The sequence below is a fragment of the Rhinolophus sinicus genome, linkage group LG04 (assembly GCF_036562045.2).
Source record: "Rhinolophus sinicus isolate RSC01 linkage group LG04, ASM3656204v1, whole genome shotgun sequence".
Taxonomy (NCBI): Eukaryota; Metazoa; Chordata; class Mammalia; order Chiroptera; family Rhinolophidae; genus Rhinolophus; species Rhinolophus sinicus.
Genome location: NC_133754.1, coordinates 179,096,134 through 179,114,035, shown reverse-complemented (window position 1 = coordinate 179,114,035; position 17,902 = coordinate 179,096,134). Strand labels below are relative to the sequence as shown.

General features: G+C 45.1%; 1 protein-coding gene across 18 annotated transcripts in view; it reads left to right on the top strand.

Annotated features, from left to right (window-relative positions):
- Positions 1–17,902, top strand: part of DENND1A (DENN domain containing 1A) — a 467,166-nt gene that overhangs the window by 313,559 nt on the left and 135,705 nt on the right. For all 18 annotated transcript variants that reach the window (XM_074330989.1, XM_074330982.1, XM_074330983.1 and 15 more), the window contains one exon: positions 1,525–1,650. In XM_074330989.1, coding sequence (XP_074187090.1) covers positions 1,525–1,650 — 126 coding nt within the window. The remainder of the gene's footprint in view (positions 1–1,524; positions 1,651–17,902) is intronic.

Genomic DNA, 17,902 nt, shown 5'->3' with positions numbered 1-17,902 from the left:
TTTTGGAATTTGCTGCGGGCCAATTAACAATGGATTGCGGGCCGCAGTTGGCCCGCAGGCCGCAGTTTGGACACCCCTGCATTAGATAGTCCTTTGCACTCCTTATAGATACCTGAAACATGCCCTTGGTGTGTCATCTGCATGCTTAAAAACAGTCATTAGTTTTCCATTTCTCTCAAGACAAAGGAAAACGTTCCTTAATGTACTCATTTTAAGCCACAGTCCCCCTCAGTCTCCCCACGTTAGCCACAATCCTTTCTGTTCCCTGAACTCCTCCTCACAGGTCTTTGCAAGTGCTGTTGCCCACGCTTGGTCCACTGTTCCTACCCCTCTTGCTGAGGTGACTCCTTCATCTCACCCTTCACATCTCTGTCCAAGCCTGTTTCCCTCCAGGAAACCTTCCTTGACCTCCTTGGTGAGCTTCGTCACAGGCTTGTCACAGTAACAGTGTCACAGTATTGGTATTTTCCTCACTAGAGTGTAAGCTTCGAGGGCAGAGCCCATGTCTGGTTTTGTTCACCTTTGTATCCTCCATGCCTGACATAGCCCCAGGCACTCAGGAAATAAGGAATACTTGTGAGTAAGTGCGTGACGCAAGGCCACGTGTTGCACACTTCCAGGGGCACCTTTCACGTGGAACACGCTATGAAGTTCTGCAGTCTGGCGTCCTGAGATGACTGAGGGGCGTGTGAGAAACACAAGGAAGGTTGATGTTGTCTCTGATGTTGAGGGCAGCAGCTGTCCCGCCGTAGTCTTAACTCCATGGAGGATTCACAGGAAAAATCTCATTCAGTTCTCACTTTCAGGAAAATCTGTGTTCTGTTGTGCAACTCGTTTGTTTGTAACGTTTGGACCCAAGGAATCTCACAAATCTATTCCCGCTACTTCTTTCCCCATTGTCATGACTTTCTTGTCTATTTTAACCTGTGAGTGCTTATCTATAAGCTGCTACTATTCCTTTAGAGTATGAGGTGTGCGGCATATAATAATGTGTATTAATTATACCTAATATATATTAAAGCATTATAAACAAGTAATTTATTTCTAATACCTATAAGTAATTTGAAGAGGAAATGGAATTGGAACTAAAAATCTTTGTTGTTTTGGGTCAGATTACAAGACTTTGATTCACGCTCCAACTTGGCCACTTCTTAGGTTTGTTCCTAGGCATGTAAGTAATCTAACGTCTCTGAGACTGTTTCACTCTGGCAAGATGGAAACATTAATCTCTTCCTTGCAGGATTGTTGAAAGAATTAAATTAGAAATTTTATGTGAAGCACTTACCTGGCACATTGCAACTGCTTAGAAAGTGGTTCTGTTTTTGTTTTTTTATTATATGTGCTCGAGTAGAAGCAACATTCATTTAAATTTCAAAAACCTGCCCTAATACTGAATGCATGTTTGCTCTCCCAGCAGCTGAGCTATCAAATCGCTCCCCCTGCCAGGGCTTTTCTAGAGCTCTTAGTCAGCCATCATTGTTCGCCCCTGTCCTCAACCTGTGCCCCCTTTCTCTCGGTCACCAGATCTCTTCCCTGAAGAACCGGCTGAAGAAGGTCTCCACCACAACTGGCGACGGTGTGGCCAGAGCCTTCCTCAAGGCCCAGGCCGCTTTCTTTGGCAGCTACCGCAACGCTCTGAAAATCGAGCCGGTGAGTAGCTTCTCGGTATGTCACACACCCATGTTTGGTCAGGGCTAAGAAATGCACCTCGGGGACCACGAGAAACCCGCAGTTTGTCTGGTTGTTGAATTCACCTGGAATGTGTGTGGTGGGGCCCGGGGGTAGTGTCCTGCCTGCACCCTACCTCTTAGCACAGGGGGACCGTGCTGCCACATGGGAGCACTGACTGCTCCCGTGAATGGTAAGACCCCTTTCCCCGGACGGCAGCACCAACTGTTAAGTTCACACAGTGCCGGCTGGCCCCTCACGCACACCTGCCATCACGAGGATTTGCAGGAAGGCTGAGGTAGCGATAATCATCCCCCACTTTACGGATGCAGAAACTGAGGCCCAGAAAGGGCATGACGTGCTACGCAGTGGGGGACCCTGTGGTGGCAAAGCCCGTGATTTCCCACTGTGCCTCCCTGTACAGGGACCTTGCCCCACACTTAAGAAAGGAAATCTAAATCCCCCTGGGGATTCACTTCTTAGAGGCTCCCAAAGTGCTCTTGGTGTAAATGACTATAAAGTCCGCTGAGGACTGGGAAGCAGTGTTATCCACCGCCATGGCCCTTCAGCCTTTCCGAGCCCCGCTGCCTCATTCGCAGCCCCTGCCTGCCGTGTGAGGTGATTCGTCGTCGTTAGGATATGAAGACATCAGCTCAACCCTAAAACCAATGAAAGTACCAACTCTCCCAGCTTCCGTAAAACGTTTGCGTCTGCTATCCCTCTGCTCAGCCTACTCCTGGCCCCTTGGTCAAGGAGAATGGTGAAACTGGCCCAGGGACCTGGGTCACCTTGTGTAGGAGGAAATACTGGAAAGGAACCTTGCTGATGGCCCTTTCTCTCAGGAGCACCGGGCGCCCTTCATCCTGAGCGGGTGGGTGGTGGCAGCGTAGGTCGCACTGCCTGTAGGGTAATGGTTGTTGTTGTTGTTTTTCCTCCTGTGGCCCCATCATTTGTCTAAGTGAAACAGAGTAGCAATAGCAAATGCCTTGTTTTCCCGTCCCCCAGGCCGTACTCTCTGTGAGGTGGCCAGGGCAGTGGGCGCTCCCTTGGCTCCCATCCAGCACGTAGGCCGGACTTTCTGGGTGGCCTCAGCCTGAGGCAACCTACAGAAGGGATGCGCTCTCTTTTTGCTTCCTAAGAAATACTTCCCTTAGGTCCTCTAAAGCCCTGCCATTTAAAGGCAGTTCCTCCTCTCCCGCTTGCCTCTAAGTGAGGTGGCTCAGATTCTTTGTCCTGAGCTTGGGACCAGCCAAACCAGTCGTGTTCAGTGTTGTTTGAGAGGGATATAATTCAAGGAAAATACAGTTGTCTTCCCATCTCTAAAATAAGAATGGGACAGCTGGCTCAGTCGTTGGGTTGCTGAGAACTGATAGACATGAAGTATTTCCACTCTTATAGTGAGCTCGTGGTTGTCATGTATTTGTCTAGAATCCAGAGGCTGTGACTCTTGGTACATGTTGCTGGGTATATGATCAGGGCACAAGTTGCTCCTTCAGAAAAGTTTATGGTTGTACTTGCACTTGGCCCTGAAAGACATTGGCGTTAAGGATGGAAGCCCTGGAGTTTAAAGCCTGTCTTTCTACTTCTAAGCTGTATGACCTTGAGCAAGCCACTTAATCTGTCAGTTTTTTCACCTGTGAAATGAGGCTACGAAGGCCTATCATTCTACATCTCCAGATGATTATAGGATTAAATGAGCCATACAACATCTCATAGGAAAAGTGAAACTTGACCTAGGTCTGATGAGTAAGGTTTGGGAAAAGAAAGACAGCATCCCTTCGCATGGCGCGTGTGGAGTTAACTGAGTAGGCAAAGGCTTGGAGGCAGGACCCTCGTGGCCCCTTAGTCGGGAGTCATGGATTTGGGTGGGAAGATGGGGCAGGAGAGACTGGCGCCACATTCGACAGCGTTGGATGCTAGGCATGACCTTCACCCTTCAGGGAGTGTAAGTTTTTGAGCAGAGAGGTCATGTGACTGAAGTCATACAGGGATGAATGGAAGGGAAGCTGAAAGCACAGACCAGGGAACTGTTAGGGGAGCTCGGAAGAGAGTCCTCCACTGGTCATATCAGGAAAAGAAACAACTAGATGACTAAAGTGATAAATAAACTGTGAAAATGAGGGGCAAAAAACGTCCAAGTGTCTCCCAAGATTTGGACCTGGGAGAGGATCATGACGCCCATAGTAGAAAAAGGGAAAGCTGAATGCAAAGGTGTTCCCAGTAGCGGTATTTTTAATGGTAAAAACACTGAACGGACTACATGCCCATCGTGGGCAACAACAGAATATTAATGGTCATTAAAAGTAGCATTTTGAGGATAGGATGATGGGTTTGGTTGTAAACATGGTACATTTCATTGAGTCTAAGCTGCTATTCAGTCATAAGATGTACCATTATTTATGGACCATTAAGAAAGGGAAACGGATGCTGCCAATTATAATTGAAGGATGCTATCAACTGTAAGACACATCCCGGTTTCAGAGGTGTTACAATGGGAGGAAATTTGCGTCTTAGAATCACCAAAATGTGGCAGATTTGTCATGCTCCCAGTCTCTTCATCTGTACCAGAATGGCTTTTTTCTGTGAGGCCACGAGAGAAACAGGGGCCAGAAATTTTCTCACCAAGCGTCATCACCACGTTACCTAGATGGCTTTTAAACCATACATTTAATTCTAGCCAATTCTCCACATCCAAAAAGTGGGATAACAGCACTTCCCATACAAGATTGTGTGGGGGATTCGTTAAAATAATGACTGCAAAGCACATGTGAGCCCAAGAAAGAGTGAAGGGTCGGGGCACTGGCCACACGGAGGTGGCGTGGGGATGGTGCCTTGGGTGAGCCTTCGGGATGGCAGGCAGCGCGGTGCTGAGGGGATAGGGCCGCTCCCTGGTCCACTTGTCTTTCCGTTGTTTCTCTGGTTGTAAAAAGAGCACCTGCTCTTAGTACAAAGCGTTTACTGTGACAGAGGACTAGGAATGAGAAAACACCCATAATCCTATCATCTGGGGTTACGGTAACTCCAGATGTTAGCATGTTTCTCCTCAGGTCCTAGGGTTTTTCCAGTTGTTTTTGTTTCATTTTGGTTTTGGGTTTTGGTTTTTTACTTTTAGACAGTGGAGATATTACTGGCAAAGCAATCCAGTTCCCAGTTATTTGGGTTGACCTTTTAGTATAAAAGGCCAATATAAAAACTATTCTTAAACATCATTTATAATGGCTGTACGTATCCTATCAGATAACTCCAGTGGTTCTCAATCCGGGTCACATTTCCCGGGATTTTTGTCAAGGTCTCGAAATCTGAAATTAGTGCCAAGGCCCACCACATCATCCCAACGCTGGTCCTTCTTAAATGTCAGTAACCTTTCACCATTTTAAACTACACTGTGCTGAACATCTTTAGATAAATCTTCATGCATGGTCTGAATTATTTCCTTAGGCAGAATCCCTGACGTGGGTTGACTGGGATCCGAGTACATTGACGGCCTTTGATATAGAAGGTGAGGGAGAAAAATGGTGGCCAGAAGCTGGTGGTGGCCTGGAGTGGGGCACCTCTGAGGCAGAGTGCTGGGCAGCGTTCGAGCAGCAGCCAGCAGTGGAGAGTGAGAGCCTGCGGGTGCAGGGCCAGGAGCAGTGTGTGCGGGGACGAGGGTCCAGCTGCATGGCATGGGAGCCCCTTTGCTCACCTGCTCTCCCTGCTTTGTGGGGTGCCACACCAGTGGGGTGCAGTGGTTTTTCATCCTGGGCCGGTGGATACAGTCATGAGACTCGGGTCACTGCAGAATCACAGAGGTTTGGTTTTTTAAAACATGAAACACGGCAGGCTCGACAGTACTCCTTTCCACTCTGCTCCTGGAGCAGCTTGGCGGCTCCCGCTGAGCCCCCTCAGTGCCCACCTGGCTCGGGGTGGGGGCGGAGGTGAGCCCCAGCCTGTGAGGCAGAGACTGGCAACTCCTACTCCACAGCCCAGCGCTCACTTGACATTTTCAGCTCCTTGGCCTTTTTTTAAATTTCTTTCCTACTGGAAAAAAAATTCAGATTGCAGCTGGATGGGGTTCTCAAGCTTCGGTCTCTTTTCCCTGCCCAGAGGGGACGAGGAGCCAGGCTGCTCCCTTCCATCCACGCCTCTGCTGGGGGACCACGTGCCTGTCCCAGGGCAGGCGCACCTGTGCTGGCTCATTGGCAGTGTCTCTTCAGGGCCAGGTGAATGATTTCCGAGAGCTCTCCTGAGGGTCAGAAAGTGAGGGTGTCCAGCCACAGCCACATCTCCCACCTGCTCAGCGGCCTCCCCCAAGGTCGGAGTTCAATTCATCTCTCAGTTGCTTCATCTATGATCTCAGTAATTCTCCACAACTGCCCATGACTATCCGTTTTGCAGCTGGGAGATGGAGGCTCAGATTGCCGGTGATTTCCTGGTAAGTAGTAGAGCCGGAAGGCAGACTCGGGTCGGCCTGACTCCCAAGCTCAGGTTCCTTCCACCACAGCCTCTTGTCTGTCTTTGTTCTGGTTTCCACATGTGCCACTTTAGTAACTCTTCTGTCTACAGTCCCAGCCTGGGCATGGGTCATGGTTTAGTGCAGGCATCAATGAGTATATTTTGGAACTGTGGATGGAAGGATGGGTGAAAGAAATGAAGGAACAATGAAGTGTGTGCGGCTGGGGGCTGGCCCCCAGTCTCTGTCCATGTGTACGCATTGCGTCCTGTCCTGTCTAGGCTTTGGAGGTTGCTGCAGCCTGGGAGAGTGGAGAATGTCTGCAAATCACAAGGACATGTGACCCATTTTTCAGTCACCTGGAGAATATCAGGTGCAAAGCCCAAAATATTTAACAACATCCGCCAAGCCAACTTGTTCTCCACTTAAATGACAGAACCACAAGCAGCCAGGCAGCTCCATTCGGAAAAACCCCCTTTATCCATGTCAAGCGGCAGCGAGGCTCCAGCTCATTTATTTAGGCCTTTCTTGCTCTCTGACACGCCTCCTCCTCGCAGTTGCCAGGCAACTCTGGGAGTAGCAGTGTGTGTTAGGGATTAACCAGTTAGGGCTGGGGTCCTTTTTGGCAAGACGGGGATAAAAGACAAATGATTTTAATTGCTAGGCCAAGGATCCTTTCTCTGCTTGGTACAAGATTGCAACTTCGGGGGGGGGGGGGGGGCGCTGCATTGCAGCACGATTTGTGTATGTTCCCCTTCCTCCCACATCTGGAGAATGAATGAATTTTTAAAAGAATCTTAGTTTTACTTCTTTGTTTAAAATTATATAATCCTGAAATCTGAATAAGACAAACCCATCACCCTCTCTTTGAAAGATCTTTCATAGCCCAGTAGCCTCAGTTTGAAAGAACTTTCAGAAATAGACTCGTGTCTTCCAATGTCATCACTTTTTCTGTTCGGAGTTTCATATTTCATAGCTCGTGCTCCATGGAGTCGTGTTACGACAGTGCATGTGTTGGTGCCTGTTCCGTATCTGTGCGCTGCAGGTCCTTGGTTAACATTAGAGGTGCTCTGAGGTGCATCCTGTTCTGGCCGGCATCCCCAGCAAGGCCGGTGTAGATGGAGCTCCGTGAGACTTGTTTATTCAACAAGCTTGTGTGGCTCTCTTGGGGCGAGCTGCTGGTTGGGCTTCCCCAGGCCTAGTGGAGCACAGCCCCTGCCCGCAGGGAGTGCGTGCTAGGCTGGGGACAGCAAACAGTCAGGATTTCCGTGCCAAGAGGCCCGGCTTCCAGATTGAGCTGTGGGCACGCGGCATTGTCCACCTTCTAGCCCCTGATTTTGCACAGGATTCTGCTGAGTCATATTCATCCACCTAGAACCTCTTGAAGACAGAGAAGTTAAGATCAAAGCAGATTGATGGCCTGGCTTTCAAGCATCAACGGACAAGGCTGTGTTGGAGCAGGTTGGAAAAGCACCATATATGTTTGTCTCCTGGTTGAGTAACACCACTGATCTCATGGTTTTAAAAACAACAACTGTATTTAGGTGTGTTTTCAGTGTAGCAGACAATAGAAAAATATTTAGAAACTAGAAAAATTAAAACATCACCATAATCCCACTGAACTACCTTTTGTATATTCTCTTTAATTGTTTTTCGTTATGCAGTGTTTATATAGCTACTATCAAATCTAAGTTAAAAGTTTGTTTCTCCTCCATTTAACGTTACATCATATGCATTTATACGTAGCTGCAGAATATTCTATCAAGTACAGCTACCGTAATTTCTGTAACCACTCTATCTTGTTGGACATTTGGGTTGTTTCCAATCATTTGGTATTACAGTTAATACTCCATTAAACATCTTTGTGAATAAAGCTGTGAAGTGCTGTATTTCGAGGCCTTCTGAGTACGGAAATACAAGTCTGTGCAGGAGCGTGACTGGGTGCCAACTTCTTACAAGGTGGTAAGGAGGCAGATTTCCTTTGACTCAGCCTCAGAGCAACTCAAATTGCAAAGACTGAAGAACCCTTCGTGGGATGCGCTCCCTGCACTCCGCATAGGCAAGCAGAGCATACCCAGAACATACAAGGGCTATTACTAATTTGTCTGTGCCTCCATCTGGTGCAAAAGAAAGGTTTGAGGAATCTTAAAACGATAGGTACAGTACAGCAAGACAAGAGATGAGGAAATCGGGACAGGTTGCTGCGACGAAGCCTGGAAGGGGCTGCTGTGTGTTCCTCTGTGCTGCTCCAACATTCTCCACACAGCTTGGGAATGGTAGAGCTGGAATCGAACCCACGTCTGTCCTCAGAGCCCATGCTATTTTTTTTTTAATTGTGGTAAAATTTTATATATCATGAAATTTGCCATTTTCACCACTGTTAGGTATACAATTCACTGGCATTAATTACAGTCACAGTGTTGTACAACCACCATCACTATTTTCAAAAATTTTCATCACCCCAGGCAGAAACTCTATCCATTAAGCAGTAACTCCCCATTCTCCCTTACTCCAGCCTCTGGTGACCTCTGATCTACTTTCTACCACTATGAATTTTCCAATTCTGGGTATTTCAGATACGTGCAGTTATACCATATTTGTCCTTTTGTGCCTGGCTTATTTCACTTCGCATGAGGTTTTCAATCTTCATACACATTGCAGCATGTCAGAATTTCATTCCTTTTTATGGCTGAAAACCGTGTTTCCCCGAAAATAAGACCTAGATGGACCATCAGCTCTACTGTGTCTTTTGGAGCAAAAATTAATATAAGACCAGGTATTATATTACATTACAGTACACTATATAATACCCCGTCTTATATTAGAGTAAAATAAGCCTGGGTCTTATATATATTAATTTTTGCTCCAAAAGACGCATGAGAGCTGATGATCCGGCCAGGTCTTATTTTTGGGGAAACGCGGTAATATTTGCTGTGTGCATATACCACATTTTATCCTCTCATCTGTTGATGGACACTGGGGCTTTTTCCACCTTTTGGCTGTTGGGCATAATGCTGCTGTGAACATTCCCATACAAGTATCTGTTTGAGTGCCTGTTTTCAGTTCTTTTGTGTATATTCCTAGGAGTGGAGTTGTTGGGTCATGTGGTAATTCTATGTTTTAGCTTTTTGAGGAACCACCAAATTGTTTTCCACCCAGAGCCCATGCTGTTTAAGTGGACAGTAGTGTGTTTGTGGAGCATGGATATGTACCTGTGAACATTCTGTAGAGAAAGTTTGTGAAAGATTTTCTTATTTTCCAGTTTATTTTAGGCAAGCAGATAGGGATTTAAAGCCAAAACCTGCAGGCCTGAGCTAAACAGATGCAGTGACAGCTGGAGTCTACAGTGGGCTAGAGATGGGGCTGGGAACTAACTTACCGACTACCATTTTTTCTGGTTTTAGTGTTCATCCCAAGTCAAGATCATGTCCTAGGAATGAAGCAGGCATAGGGCAGGGGGTGGCGGGGGAGGGGACTCCCACCACCGGAACTCCCGTAGCTCTGTGGCTGTAAATGTCTAAGTAGGCCACCAAGTATGATGGAGAATGTGGTCTTTGGATTCACCTGCATTTTAAACGGTACTGTCACCTGCCAGAAGATAACCTTGAAAGTCATTTAACCTCTCTGAGCCTCAGTTTTTTCATCTGTAAAATGGAAATAATGCCTACCTTATAGGACTGTTGTGAAAAATAACAATAATATATGTAAAACTCAATGTTTTTATTGATAGTAGATATCAAGGAAATGATAGTGACCATTCATGGATGACCAGAAAGTAAAGGAGGAAGAGGAGGACAGTGAGACTGCCACATTCAAGAACAGTGGGGGCCATAAGTGTTCAGCAAATGTGAGACTACCTGGAGCCATTCAAAGAGACAATGAGATTCTGACCCATTTATTCCTACCTTTTGAAATAACTCTGAAAGTTGGGCTTTTATCTCCAATGATGCATAAAGGACTTATAAGAAACCACATATTTAATTATGCCCTTCAGTATTTATTTGATATTTATTCATTCATGTTGTTGCTCACCAGCAGTAACAGGCTGAAGGGGGCAGTAGGTGCCAAGGGTTTAAAATTAAGAAATGCATTAGAGTCAATTTTAAAAATGCCTAAGAAAATATAGTTGAGAATGTTTTTTCTATTTCGTCAAAACACTTTTTGCCTCTTAGGATAAGATGACCATTGTTTGATATTGGCACCCAGTCTCCACAGTCTGCCTCCCAGGGACACTGATGTTGTTCAGGAACTCAGTCTGGGAGTCCTGGCATCTTGGAGCCACACAAAGAACCTCGCTGAACTGAGAACCATTGTTCTAGATGTAGACTGCCTGAGTAAAATGGGGGTCCTCAAGTGAGAGATGAGAGGCAAGAAATCTGCTTAAACACGATGATCAAGCTAAGAGCATCACTAAATATGATCAAAATGAAATTCTCATAGGTACTAAAATAACTTGAAAAAATAAAACACAGTTAGTGTATGTATCCTAGACTATCCAGGAGGAATTCTAGGCTTTAAATTCTAGGAATTCTTGATCTCACGTAATAATCTGGCTCCTCTCTTACTTTGTTCCTTGGTGTCCCTCACACCGGCTAATATTTAGTAGGTGCTTATTAAATATGTGTTGGATGGACGGACGGACAAATGGATAAATGATACCTGTTTTCCCATTCTGATGAAAGGCTGGCGGTCATCTTTCAGCATCGCACAATATAGATGCTTAGTTTCTAAGAAATCAGCCACAGCTTCATCTTAGAGCATGAGAAGAAGAATCTGACACAGACACCACCTCGTGAATAGTAAGTGTCAAACAAAGGCACACCGGGAGCTGCATGGGAGCCAGCCATAGGCACTTATGGTCTGGAGAGCATCCCCTCTGAAATCACCATGGGCAGTAAGTATTCAGCTCCAGTGAGGAAAATACAAGAGCAGAATATATTAATAAACTAAGCTGTGGCAGTTGTAAATACTGTATCTTTGCGAAGCAGTGGCAACGAGAAATGGCTGCAGTTGCCAGTGTTTTAAGTCAAATGAGCTTGCTTTAGGGTCTTTTGCGTTTTTGATGAGAGTCTGAAAAGGAAACCTTTCTGGTCCATTTTCAAGCAGTGAGAACATTTGACAATTTAGAGCCTGACACAGTGATATATATGCCTTCATGTCCATAGCTAGAGCTTCTTAAGAACGGGATTTTTGTCTTACTTTTTCTTATACCCCGGCAGAGTAGAGGCTCAATAACGTAAGATGGAGCTATGGTGGGTTTACCCTGTGGAGGACATGATGGAATTAATGATGATTAGAGGATAATCATCATTATCCTTCCCCCGTCCCCCTCCTTCGGACATGCATCCACATTGATTTTCTGTGGGGTGTGGATACATTCTCAGACTCAGCTCCGTCACATTCAGTCCTGTGTACCCTCTCACAAGGAGTGGAAGCCGCTCCGGAAGGTAGTGCAGTGTTGTGATTACTCATGCATCGCTGGCAGAAAACCTCATACATAGAAGGTGCTCAGAGAAGGTGATTATCTGTGGAGTGAACGAAATCATCATAGTCCTTAGGTATAATGTCCTTCGTTGTTTCGGAGCTGAAACACAGTTTTGTAAATAAATCATTAACTTGAAGTCATAAGGAAAAGAAAATAATATGAAGCATTGATTACATGTTAGACTCTTTACATGTATTCCCTTATTTGATTTTTATGTTCCCCATACAGAGTGGTGTAGCCGCATTTTACCGAGGAGAAACCCAGGCTAGGAGTGGTTATGGCACTTTTTAAGAAGTGGCAGAGCCATGATTCGAACCCTCCATCTGCCTAATTCTCTCTCCGCTGACCGCTCGCCACAGTGGTGATTACCATATGGTCCGTATTACATATGATTTGAGGGCATTTCAGAGGAAAACTGAGCTGGTTTCCTCTTGAGTCAGTGTCTCCAATCTGCAAATGTTTCTTGTCTTGAAAATACAGGTTAAACTAACACCATTTATAAACTATTTTGCAAAGGGGAAATGTCAACATTTTAGATATCTTTTAAAAAACATTCCTTTAATAGATCATTTTAATTGCTTAATATTTTGTTTAAATTTTTGATATTTATGGCGATAATTGGATGGAAAAGGAAAACACTGGCCAGTGCAGCTCACCCTCCTCTTTTCCTGTGCTGACACCTAGTGGTCAGCTGCCTCATGGCGGTGTTCATCCGGATGCCGAACTTTCTGGACGGTTGTAGTTTTTCAACTGATCTTACGGTTTTTAAAAAATCAATTATTTTCACCGTAATAAAAGTAGCTACATTAACATAAGGTTAGTTTATTAGGGGTCATCATAACAATGGAACTTTTATTTGATTTAACGTGAATTTTAAGTCAATTACAATAAAACTTTGATAGCAGAAAATGATTAAAAATATATATGTGTATATATATACATATATATGTATATATTTAAAATCTTGGGGGCCAAGCCTGCCTGGGTGACCACCCCAGCCTGGCTTGCACATACAGACAAGTAAGATTCGGTCACTGTTCGTAAGGGCTTTGGGGCAGAGACAGAAAGTGAGCAGAGTGTCGCACTGAGGTGTGGTCACTGTTGTGGCAGCGTGCGTGTCATACAGGGGGCTGACACCCACACATTTGCAGGAGGAATCACATCCGCCCGGGGCTGAGGGGAAGCTTCCCAGGGAAGGAGGCACCTGGGGTGGGGCTTTACAGGAGGGGTAGCAGCGCCCCAGGAGCCAGGGCAGAGTGTGGCTCGTGCAGAGACAAGGGGCCTTGAAACTACGTGGCACAGTCAGGTCCTATGAGCGGTCGTGTGGCCAGGGGAGAGAAAGAAAAGAGGGGTGCATCGAAGGGTGAAGTGGAGAAGGGGTCAGCTCCAGTCCACGAAAGACCTAGAAGGCCACAAAAAGGTTTGAGCACTAATACCATAAACCAGCATTTCTAGAACAGTGTTCCTCGAAATATTAGATCCACAGATGTCAATATGTTTCCTGATCACTTAGAATTTGGGATTGTTGGCATATTGTATACTGTCACTTCTTTTTAGATATTGAAATTCACATCATTGAAGCTCTGCTGCAAAGAAATCTGGTTAACTCTGTTTAACCCAGCATTTTTCAGAAGTCTTTTCCCCAGAAAATACCTGTCAACATTCCATGTATCTAATACTCCTCGCCAGTTTGGGAAACAGGGCTGTAGCTAATGAGTGGTGATGAATGGTTCCTGCTCTAAGGCCATGGAATTAGGATACCAACACCTCGGAAAAAGAAAAGCTTGTATCTTTTCCAAAGCATTGCTTGTCTGGCCAGACAGAGGCTCATGGCCAACAGGTGGCCTTAAGACAAAACCCAGCCATCCCTAGGTTTTCTCAAGCTCAGGCCCACAGGCTGCTACTTGGTCCCCTCGGTCCCCTTGATCCGTAGATCTAACTAGGACAAGAGAAAACCCTTCAGGTGTTTACAAGAGGGACAGTAATTCAAAGAAATGGCTGTTCAACTGACAGAGGAGCTGAGGCTCAAAAGAGGGCAGAGAGGTATTCCAGAGATTACCAGCCACACCGGGGGTGGTATTCCTACATCCGGGGTCACCTGACTAAAGCTGGAAGCTGTGGGTCTGCGCAGTGGGTGCTTGAGTCGAAGAGGAGGCGAACCACTGCTGGACAACCCACCAAGCAGAGAGAGAGCAGAGATCCTGAGCTTCTCCCTTCCATCTCCTCCCGGTCTCTCACCAGAGCCTCATATATGCCAAACCAAGCAGGAAGCCCCTGATCTGGGAGCCCAGGGAACTCATCCTCCTTCCTTTGCAGAATAGAGCAGAAGACGGAGAGTGGGTCTGAGGTCAGACAGGCTCAGAACCAGCACTACCAGGTCCCAGATATTAAGGCTGTTTAGTGACACCCCCCACCCCAGGTAAATAATAAACAACATGGTGAAGTAAAAAAGTTGCATAATTTATAGTTAGACCTGGTGCTCACCTGGACTCTGCCTCTTCTCAGCTGTGTGACTCTAGGCAAGTCACTGTACCTTTCTGAACCAGCGCTCCTCAACTAAAATAGGAAAGAAAATCTCTCCTGAAATGCTACCTTCACAGGGCTTCCATGACATGTGCCTGGCTGCTTCCTGTTTTATCTTGAAACAAGAACAAGGTGTTTAAAACTTTTGGAGCTTAGCCTGGAGCTAACAGGAGTATTAGAAATGCCAGATGTTGATTGACTGCTCCAAACCTCAGTGAATTAGTTGAAGTTTTATTAGCTAGCAGTTCTTATCTAGTAGATGTCTAATTTCTTATCGTCATATATTCACTTCCTGGGGGCGTTAGAGTCGGGGAAGCTTGTGAAATGTGTGGTAGAATATTCAGGTGCTGGAAAGGTATTCCACACGTCCTGCAGTTATCCGTTCAGTACGGACTAAACAAAACTGAGATTGCAGGAGAGCTGCCACTTAAGAGATGTGAAACCTTGGGAATCACTTCCTCTCCAAACCACAGGCTTTTCATTTGTTATATGGGGATAAAAATGCCACCCTCGGAAAATTATTTTAGAAATTCAGGGAGATGGCCGATGTAAAGTACTTGTTCTCTGGGAGGCAGCTTCCCTTTTATCCAGTGAATGCCCAATTCACCAGCAGTCACATTCCATGGAGGTGTGGCAGGATTTTTGGAAAGCCTTTAACTGGAGATTATTTATGTTTGGTTTGCTGGCCCCTGTTAGTGATGGGACCTGACAGGTCTCCCCCCTCACCCTGTTCTCGTAAGTCACAGCTCACTAGCGTTATTCATAAGCCGTTTGCTTAAGACTTTCTTTGCCTGTATTCCTGCTGTGACATAGTTTTCCTCTCATCTTCACATTAAAAATGGTCTGTAGACGTTGAGGGTGTCCTGAGCAAGTCAGTGGCCAGCTTTGAAGGTCCTCGTCTAGTCTTTGAAGGCGAACTTTTGTCCTCAGTTGATGAGTTTTATCCTCAGTTGATGAATGCTATGCAAAAGAAATACGAGAAGGAAAACCCCCGATACCTGTTGAACCCTCACTGCTTGCCCTTCATTTGTATTTCCGTGGTTAAATGTGCATGGTATTATCCCCCATATGATAGATAAGGAGCATAAAGCAGAGAGACCTGAAATAATTTAAATCAACAACTTTGAACACACATTTGCCAAGACCCTACTATGCCAGACATGGTTGTAGGTGCCTGGAGACACAGCAAAATAAAGTTCCAGCCCTTGAGTCTCTCACATCGTAGGCAGACACAGACAGGAAACAGGTGAAAGTCAGGATATAATGTGTCAGGTGATGATAAGTATTGTGCAGAAAAGGTAGCCGAGAAGGGGACAGAGGGAACCCCCTGGCTCAGGTGGGTTCTGGTAAGAGATGGAGCCAGGATTGGGGGCCAGGTCCGCCTGCCTCTAGCGCTCGTTTTCCCACTGGCGCCATGCTGCTTCTATCCTCTTTGGTGGTGGTTTCCAGCATCTAGTGAAGAAACATGAACTCTGACATCTCGCTTCTTAGTCTGGAGTTGATCATTCACTGTGTCAGGGTGGTGACTGCATTCCTAGGGGGCAGAAAACATTTTTGCTGCACTCCCTGATGTCAGCAGCAGGTAGCTGATTCTTTCATCCTCCACTTTGCCAAACACATTGAATCTTGATGCAGAAAGCACCTTGCCATTGTGAACTCCAGCCCTAGTGCTGGGGAGACCGTGCTGTCCTAGAGAAGGGTCTCTGGCCGCAGGGCTCAAAGGAACCCCTTTTCTCTCTACTGCCAAGAAGTGACGTTAGAGGTCGTAGCTTAGGTAATCTTAATACCAGTTTCCCCATCTGTAGTATTCGGTACATCAATTTAATTCCGAGAGTAGATACTGGGCACCATGAGTTGGATCAACTATGGAACCTGCCCACAGAAGTCAGATAGACCTGGGTTCTACTTTTCTACTTACGTAATTTTGAGCAAGTTAATGAACCCTTCTGTGCTTCAGTTTCCTTATCTGTAAAAGGGGAGAACAAATGTAATCTGCCTCATAGGATTGTTGTGAAGTATAATGGGATAATACAGCGTGGTGCCTGGCACATGGAAAGAACTTAGTATTCAGGGGGTTCTTTCTAAAATAAACTTTATATTTTAGAGCCGTTCAGGTTCGCAGCAAAATTAAGTGCACAGTACAGAGGTTTCCCATCTGCCTCCTGTCCCCCCTCAGGCGTAGCTTGTCCCATTGTTACAATATTAGTTTTTAAATATGTAAAAATAGCTCTTTAAAGCTGAGCTTTTTCTACATTCTGTTCTATGTGGAAGCAGTAGAGTAGATTTGAAGTTTTCTTTTCAAAGTAAAGGCAGTATGTGCATTTTAATGAAAAAGTAGGAAGTCTCATCGTGATGACACTGTTTACAAAGAAATGTTGATATTCAGTCTTTACAATATTTCCCACCATATAGGTATCATGATACATTAAAAAAAGAATCTTTTTGTTGTAAAATCATTGTAAAGCAGATAAAGAAAACGGCCTTAATCAAATGAATGGCTTAACAAATTGTTATAAGACCAACAGGGCCCATGACAAGAAATAGAGCTTTGCCACCCACCCCAGCAACCCCCTTCCATGAAAACGCTTTTCCTCCCACCAGAAGTAACCGCCATCCTGACTTTCATATTTGAAAAAAAAAAAAAGTTGTATTATTACCCAGATGTTTCTCCCTAGATGCTGTAATTTAGTCTTGCCCGTTGAAAAAATGACATGGCTTTTAATTCTCTCTTAACTCACATGTTCCTCCTCCACCCCTTTCACGTGATTACAATTTATTTGTTGAAGAAACCAGACCTGTCGATTTTTCCACAGTGTGGATTTGGTGGATTGCGTGATCATGGTGCCCTTCACCCTGTTCCTCTGTCCTTTGTGTTCCCGCTGATTGGCAGCTGAGGTTGGGTAGACTCCGGTTCAATCCCTTTGGCAAGACTATAGGAGACATCGCAAGTCTGCTTGTGTCTCTTTTAGTGATTTTTAGTAGCCAGCAATGCTTAATGCCTGTATCTGTTTATTCATTGGGAGTCACAAATGGTGATGGTCTAAGTTTATCATTTATTTTTCCTCTATCAGTTGGAATATTTTTACAAAGAGACACTTTCCCTCATTTACCATTTTGTTACCCAGTGTTAGAGTTCAGATAGTAAAGGCAAGATAAATGCTTCATTCTTTCCCATGACTTACCAGTTTGTAATACTGTGTTTCTCTGAAAATAAGACCTAGCCAGACAATCAGCTCTAATGGGTCTTTTGGAGCAAAAATTAATATAAGACCCGGTCTTATTTTACTGTAATATAAGACCGGGTCTTATGATATGATATGATATGATATGATATGATATGATATGATATGATATGATATATAATGTAAGACCAGGTCTTATACGTATTAATTTTTGCTCCAAAAGACGCATTAGAGCTGATTGTCCAGATAGGTCTTATTTTCGGGGAAATCTGGTATAATGAATGAGTTCCCTATCACCCTCCAAATATGACAGTTCTTTTGTATATGTATTATTATTTAAACATATTTGATGGGTTTGGGTTCATTGCAATTATTATCGTGATTGAAACTCAACCTGTCCCATCTTTGGCCAGTGAGACCTTCAGGTTGGCACCTGAGTACTTTGGTTTTATATGACGCTAGCAGTGTTTGATAGCTCCCTTGCTATCTGATACCACAAGATATCCAGGCTCATCTTTTATGTTTCTCGTCCCGAAAGCTGGAATCAGACATATCTTCGGGAAGCACTGGTTCCTTTTAGTGAGAAATAAATGTCTCAAGACCAAAACTTGG